The 7974-nt window shown below is 37.4% G+C and overlaps 1 protein-coding gene across 1 annotated transcript; it reads left to right on the top strand.

The window, feature by feature from the left end:
• Positions 1-5588: 5588 nt before the first annotated feature.
• Positions 5589-5914, top strand: LOC112170639 (U4/U6.U5 small nuclear ribonucleoprotein 27 kDa protein-like). Its single transcript, XM_024307979.1, has 2 exons — positions 5589-5661; positions 5712-5914. The coding sequence occupies exons 1-2, from the start codon at positions 5589-5591 to the stop codon at positions 5912-5914; spliced, it is 276 nt and encodes a 91-aa protein (XP_024163747.1).
• Positions 5915-7974: the final 2060 nt, after the last annotated feature.

The raw sequence follows: 7974 nt of genomic DNA, 5'->3' as shown, positions 1-7974 counted from the left end.
TTTGTTGTTTTATTATATTTTTCTTTATTTATCTACTTTTGTATTTACTATTTTTTTGGGAGCAATTATAAGAAAATGAGATAATATCGGAGAAAAGATGCACGAATAGGAAAATGGGCCGTGACTACTTATCCAATTTTAGCCTAAAAATTGCCCACTTACTCTACTAAGAATATTCTACTCCCATTTACCCAATATAACATCTATTGACAATATTGTTTTCATTTTAATTAATAAATTACACTCATCTCTCTCTCTCTCTCTCTGTCCCCTCCCCTCTTCGATCTCTTCTCTCTCTCCTCCCCCTCACCGATTTCTTATCTCACCGGAGACCGAAATCGGCAACGTCTGCGGGCGTCGTCATCATATGCCGCTTCGTCGCCGGATGTGTATCGGACTGTCGGAGAAATTTGATCGGACTGAGTCGGCGAGGTTGGGTCTGACTGAATCGGCGATGAATCGGAGCTCCTCAAGCTCCGTGTCGACAGTTTCGATACAGAAAACTCGGCTAAGCTGACGTTTGCCGGAATTGTGAGTTTGGAGAGTTGACGGTCGACCTCGACTGCATCTCTGATGCTTCGCCGCCACGCTAGGGTCGTCATCAGACCTCCGAAGCTCCATGCACCTGCGGGAGTTCGGGTCCGGTTTTGCTTCAGGTCGGGGCTCTGACGCCATCGTTTAGGCTTCTCTTCTTCTTCTTGTTTTTTTTTTCCCTCCTGTTTCTGGTAAAATGCGTAGGAGGCCTCCAACGTCGTCCATGTTGTTGCGGTGGTTTGTTTCTCCAAAAAATTGACCGATTTCAATATGGAATGTTGCTAGAAGTTATTGTTTTATTTATTATGATTTCGTTGGGCAATAATAAGATCATTAGTGGGCAATTAGACGATTATTAGAAGATAATAATAAGATTATTGGAGGGTAATAATAAGATTATTACGAGGCAATAATAAGATTATTAGGGGGCAATAATAAGATTATTTATTTGGATAAACCTACTAAACCTTTCAAAATTACAAACATCTTCATTTTTCACTAATTATTGATCCCTAATAAACTTGTTATTGGGGGGCAATAATATGTTTATTGGGGGGCAATAATATGGTTATTGAGTATTATTAGGGGGCAATAAATTCAGACGACAGAATCCGGTAGCCGGATTCGGGATTCCTGTGACCCTTCACCAGAGTCCGTCACCGGAGTCCACGGCCAGCCACTGGTCACGGGAGTCAGGCAAAGTCCCCGATGACTTCTCTCTCTAAGTGACAAAGAAGGAGAGGGCAAAATTGTCCCAAAAATAAATAAAAAAATACTTAATTGGGTATTAGGGAAATGATCTCTTAGAGTGTTTGGGTAAGTGTGCAATCTTTTAGAGTGTTTGAGTAAGTGGGCAATCTCTTAGAGTGTTTGGGTAGGTGGGGTTAATTAACCCTAAAATTGGATAAATGATCATTTTCCCTAAGGAAAAAGTTAGAAGTCCTAACCCGAGAAGAAATTCATGATGGATCGACGAAAGGCCAAGGATGAAAGTTGCACAGAAAATGTAAAAGATATTTAGTAATTGATGATGACATGGCATGTTTCCATTGGACAAGTGATGTGGAGAATCATAATTCAACAAGAGGAGCAAGAAGTTGGCTTCTCTTATAAGTCAAGGAATCTCAAACCCATAATAAGAAATGAAATATGACTCAATGAGCAATATAAAAGATTGGAAAAACATCTGAAGAAACTCTTATGTGCGAGAATCAATCAAGAAATCCGAGCATAGAAGCAATTTAGACACCTCGTCGACTAGGCGAAGTCTGTCTATTGACCAGTCCACTCTGACTTTGTTCACTCTTGGTTTTAGGGTTTTCCTGTTTTCTTCTGTGCTTTCACTTCAGACCATGAGTAACTAATTTCTTAGTACTTGGGGGATGTTAAAGTCCTGATCATGATTGTATAGCTAGTTATGACCTTCAGTTAGTTTTAATTATCGAATGAATAATAACCTAATTTATGTTCTTACATCGATGAATTCTTTATGTATTTTCTTTGGTGGCCAAATTAGGATGCATATCTAGGGTTTAATTAATATGAATAATTGTTGCCTGCTCTTTGTTAAATAAGGTTCCTTGTGATTTCTAGAGTAGCAAGTGTATTACATGTGATTAGGTTTCTCGGCTAATTGAGACGCATTTATCAATCTTGTGGTGTGTCTTTTTTCTATATCTTAACGATTTCTTCTTGTTAGATTAGGTGTAGACCATCTCTCATCTAGCATACAAAGTAAGGAAAGATAAACTAATCTGAGTACCTTCATCCATAGATAAATAAGATTAAGTTGAACATGACTAGTTTACATGATTGGTTGGTGGTGGATGCAATCCCCTGACTCTGTTTCTGTATTGATTTTTCTAAGCTTAAGCAATAGTTTATTACGATTGTTTTCTTTAATTTCAATTCATCAAATCAAATCAACTTTTAAACTGGAGTTTAGCAATTAATTCTGTTTGTGAGTGTCTTCACTAGACAGCAAAAGTGTCTCTTTCGGCAGCGTTGATGTAGCTTGAGTTGCAAGCATGCCAACACCTATTGGTGTAATTCATCGGGATGTGATGCTTCCTAGCGCTTCTTGACTTCTTCTCCATAGCGATTGTGTACCTGGAGTGAGATTAACTCTAGATGAAGTTCCCAGGTGTTGGAACTTTGTGATCAAAGACTGGGCCTTCGGTCTCAGGCCCTAAGCACCTGAGCATCTTTCTTTTGTTTTGAAAGAATAGACGTCTTTCTTTTGTTTCAGATAAATATGACAGCAGTTACAAAGAACACATCTATTCATTTTGAAATTCAAATCGAACTGTTGTAACTCCTCATACAATGGTTCAATCTGAACTTTATAAAAGACGCACAAAGGCTAATTGCCAAACACATTAGTTATGAGACTCACATATCTTCCATAAAATCTTTTGAGAGAAAATACAGATTGATGTTCGTAATAGAATCCAAGGCAACACTACTAACCTTGGATTGAGAGTTGTATCCTGCAGGGCAGACGTCCATGAAGATCTACAACAAGTATGTAGGGACGTATTTCTGTCTTTGGACATTGCACCAAAGCAAGCCTCTCTCAAAGATTCAAGTCAGTGAATTCGATTTCTCCTTTCTTGATATTCTTTCATTTGTTCTTTACATATTGTTACCTTTCTTTTCTTTTTAGGATTGCAACATCACTGCAGTCCTTTGTCGTATTTCAATATGCTTTAATTTAATTTATTTATTTTAGGATTGCTAACTTCTTGCAACTTGCAATACTAGTTGTAAATATATGTGTGTGTGTGTGGATGCAAACAACATTCTGTTTCTTGAGAATTGCTTACAATACATATTTCTAACAATCTAAGACAGAAATAGCAATGGATCGATCGCTGAACATTTTGAAGAACAACTCTTATCACTAGGCCAATAATTCAATCAGACGACAGTTTTTCACTGTCATCTGATTATAAGGGCCGCTGTTGTCTATCTCAATGCCGTCTGATACATGAATCAGACAATACCATGAAACTGTCGTCTGATAAAGTTTAGCACAACAGCAGTGACTTACATGGCTGTTGTCTGAACACCAGAAAGAACAACATCAACGAGTATCTTAACTCTTGTACAAATTAATTTCAGACAACAGCTGCTAGAGGAGAGAAACTTGTGATGAACAGTCAGAAAACATTGGCTTGTAGATAAATTGTTGTCTGGATGAAGCTTGTACATCATCTGACTAGCTGTTTACTATTGATTGAATACAAACAAGACGACAAAAATTTGAAGATAGCATTGTCTGTTTGTATTTGATAGTACAAGTTTCTTAAAAAACTGTTGTTTGAGTTTTTAACAGACAATGGTTTTGATATAGAGTCTTGTTGTGCTGAAATGGCTCCAACAATAGGTTTTGCTATCCATTTAGTTGTGTTTAACTCCCTTGGACAATTGTTTTTACTTAGTTGAGAGTGGTATGAAAGTGACTCTTATATTTTATTGAAAGCAACTTTGATACATATAATAAACTCCAATAGATCCAACAAAAATAATTTCATAAAGCATTAATCCATTTCATTAGCATAAAGAATAATACAACTTTCTGGGTGTTCCAAGCTTGATCTCCCAATGACTGCACCTTGCCTTTCATTTCCACCATCTCAGTTCAAAGCCTTGGAGCAATTTGATACAAAACTTCTCCAAAGTAGTTGATCTACAAACAATAGCAAAAATGTTGCGATTAAGGAGTAACAATAAAGGAGAATGCACATACCAATTGCAACAATATTCTAGGCAAGTATTTCCAACATTTTGTCAGTAATCAAAGAGAAGGCATATACCAAAATTGGACATCAGCACCAACTTTTAATAAAGTTATCTATAGTTTCTGTCATTTACATTCAATTAGAGTTTAGGATTTTAAAATTTAACCTTTCATATTTGGTCCATTCTTTTTCCATGATGGCTTTGTCTATAATTTCCTTGGGGCTCGTCTTTATATGTTTTCAGACCACCAACACTCTAAAACTAACACAAAATGATCAGAACATAAAAAATATAAAAAAATCAAAACTATGTATGCTCAAATGAGAACTGAAGTGGCAATCAAAGACATAAGTATCAATTTAGCTTCTGAGAACTAAATTTTCCAATTCTGGAACTTGCAGAAGATAAAGAAAAGAAAATATATGCAAGATACACGTGATAGGTTTATTTTCTTGCGTACTGAAAAGTAAAGACAGAAAAAGAAAGGGGAAATGATCATTTACCCAATTTTTGCTCACTTACCCAAACACTCTAAGAGATTGTCCATTTACCCAAACACTCTAAGAGATAATTTCCCTAATACCCAATTAAGTTTTTTCTTTATATTTTTTATATATATTTTTTTGGCACAATTTTGCCCTCTCCTTCTTTGTCACTTAAAGAGAGAAGGATCGGAGACCTTGCCGGACTCCGTTGACCAGTGGCCGGCCGCGGACTCCCGCGACCGGTGACTTGAATCCCAAATCCGGCTACCGGACCGGTGACCGGATTCCGGCGTCTGATTTTATTACCCCCCAATAATACCTAGTAATCATATTATTGCCCCCCCTTCCCAATAATACCCAATAATACCGGACTGGTGATCGGATTTCGGCGTCTGAATTTATTGCCTCCTAATAATACCCAGTAACTATATTATTGCCCCCCAATACTCTTTGTAGTACCTCCCAATATTAATATTATTGCCTCCCAATAATCATATTATTGCACCCAATAATCATATTATTACTCTCCAATAATCATATTATTGCCCTAAAGTGAATTGCATAAACTCTCAAAACCAAAATGAATACACTACAACACAATTGATCAATTTATATGTTCAATTGTACACGTTCACTTTTTTTTTTCCTTTCCCATTCTCGGAGCTCCAAAAAAAAAAAAAAAATTGGCCACCTAGAAATTGTTCTGGGCACCAGATCGGATCCAGGGACGAAGACACCAGTGAAAATCTGAGAAGCTTTGATCAAAAAGAGGCTTCTCCTCCTAAAATCTTGAAAACCCTTTCTTCATTCTCACACTGACCGAGCATGGGAGATCGAGAAAGAGAGCGAGACAGTGAACGAGACAGAGACAGACGCCGTGAAAGAGACGACCGTGACCGTGATCGCGACTGTACCACTCACGCTCCCTCTCCCATTCCAGCACTCCAGAAGATCGCTCCCACCGCAGCCCCTCCCAGCAGTGGCTGAAGCGTGTGCTGCGCGAGTCGACGGTGGAAGATGAGAAGGACCGGCAGAGTGTGGTGTCAAAATTCGTGGAGGGGATTGCGAAGGAGCAGCAGAGGCAGAGCAGCGGTGGAGAGGGCGGTGAGGACGAAGATGAGGTTGAGATGATGAAGAAGTCGGGGATATAACATGGCAGCTGGAGAGACAGAGAGAGAGACCGTCTGGCTGGAGAGAGAGAGAGTCTGACATGAGTGTAATTTGTTGATTAAATTGAGGGCAAAATTGGCAATAGATGTTAGATTGGGTAAATGGGGTTAAAAAACTCTTAGCGGAGTAAGTGGACAATTTTTAAGCTCAAATTGGGTAAGTGGTCACGACTCCAAAAAGAAATGCAAGTTTGATATAATGGAAAAGTAATTAAATCTCGATATAATGTCTGATAGACCATACATAAACTGATAGACCATTACTGCATGCAATGAAGGCTTTTATTTATGGTAGCAGGTCCATTCACTTGAACTTCAACGAATAGACACCAAAGAGTTATTCAATTTTATAGCACATGACAATGAGGAAAGTTGTATATACTTACCCCAGAAAGAAAACATACTGCCTTATCAAGTTGTCCACATTTCCACTTCGTTGTAGCAAAACTAATTGTGGAATAATTGCAACTGCCTCCAAGTATATTGAAAATGCCCAGAAGACCTGAAATAGTTCTACTTCAGCATCAGAAGTACACTATGTTGCAGTGCACCATTATGGCTTAGGGAAGTTGGTGCAGGGACATATGCGAGAACAATTAAATTCTTACAAAATATATCCGGGACCAAGAATCAACCTTCCAAACATTAATTCTTGCCAGAATATAATTATTGATACTATAACTATACAAAATTAAAGTAAGAAGTCTCAGTCAATTTCCAGTCATAGCAATGAATAATAACCACTACCACAAAGCCAAAATTATCCCCCTAGGCTTTAACTGGTATATCAATCGTAAAATGAAAATTGAAAAATACCCTAATCATGTCTCAATAGGTAATACATTAGAACTTGTATCAAGGCTTTCAAGTTTCAAACCCAATAGCAGTTGGAAAGCTAAAATGTGGTAGAATTTTTAAAGCTCCAGAGCCCAAAATGCAGCACAAAGCCAAGACAAAGAATAATTAAATATTGAACAACAGTTCTAAACATACCGTGAGTTTCACTAGCTAGATCAATGACTATTCTCGAGCTTCTGCCACTTCAAGATAGATATGTTTTAGTTTATAATTTAAAAATGGGTTATTATCACAAATGGTACCTGAACTATACATCAATCTTATCGATGGTACCTGAACTTTAATTTTGATCACAACCAGTACCCGAACTTTTCGATTTCATTTTAAATGGTACCTAGAGCCACATCCGGTCACTATTCCAACTAAAAACAGCATGGGAGGCCATCATAGTGATGATTTTTGATGATTTCAAGGGTTGCGATCATATATAGTGATGATTTTTTGGTAATAGACTTGCCTTGAACTTGTTTTTTTTGTTTTTTGTTTTCTTAGATTTGGCTTTTTTGGCCGGAATAGTGACCGAAGGTGGCCTTAGGTACCATTTAAAATGAAATCGAAAAGTTCAGGTACTGGTTGTGATCAAAATTGAAGTTCAGGTACCATCGATAAAATAGAGGATAAGTTCAGGTACCATTTGTGATAATAACCCTTTAAAAATCCAGTGAAGTTCAGGGTTCCAATTATAAGAAGGAAATAGTACATTTTCCAGGAACAATTATATGGATGAGAGACAAATTGACAGAAACAAATAACAAAGGAGTGAGTCACAGAGAAAAGATTATACCTTACAAGTTCCTTACCTGGATCTCCTTCCACAATTCAAGCATTAGCCCACACCTACTTTCAAAAGGATCATACAAAAATTAAACATAAAGAGAATACCCTACAAAAGAAATTAAGCATGTTATTTGTCTGCTTCACCAACAGCAAATCTGTACTTTTTTCTAGTAGGACAGTACTCACCAAGCAATCTAATTAATGACCAATAGATTAATGACCAATAGAGAGAGGCCCGTTCAGACAAAATGCAATGTAGCAGAATGAACTACCAACTTCCTGCAAGCAAATAATAAAGGTATTCAGAAAAACACATTCGAAGGAACATTACAGTACGTCCACCAATAAAAGAATTTCACTTATATGGTCATTGAAGGCAACAAAATATAATTCACATTCACACAAAC

Source organism: Rosa chinensis, chromosome 6 (genome assembly GCF_002994745.2).
Source record: "Rosa chinensis cultivar Old Blush chromosome 6, RchiOBHm-V2, whole genome shotgun sequence".
NCBI classification, from domain to species: domain Eukaryota; kingdom Viridiplantae; phylum Streptophyta; class Magnoliopsida; order Rosales; family Rosaceae; genus Rosa; species Rosa chinensis.
Note: the sequence above shows the minus strand (reverse complement) of the source record. Positions and strands in the feature narration are given on the sequence as shown.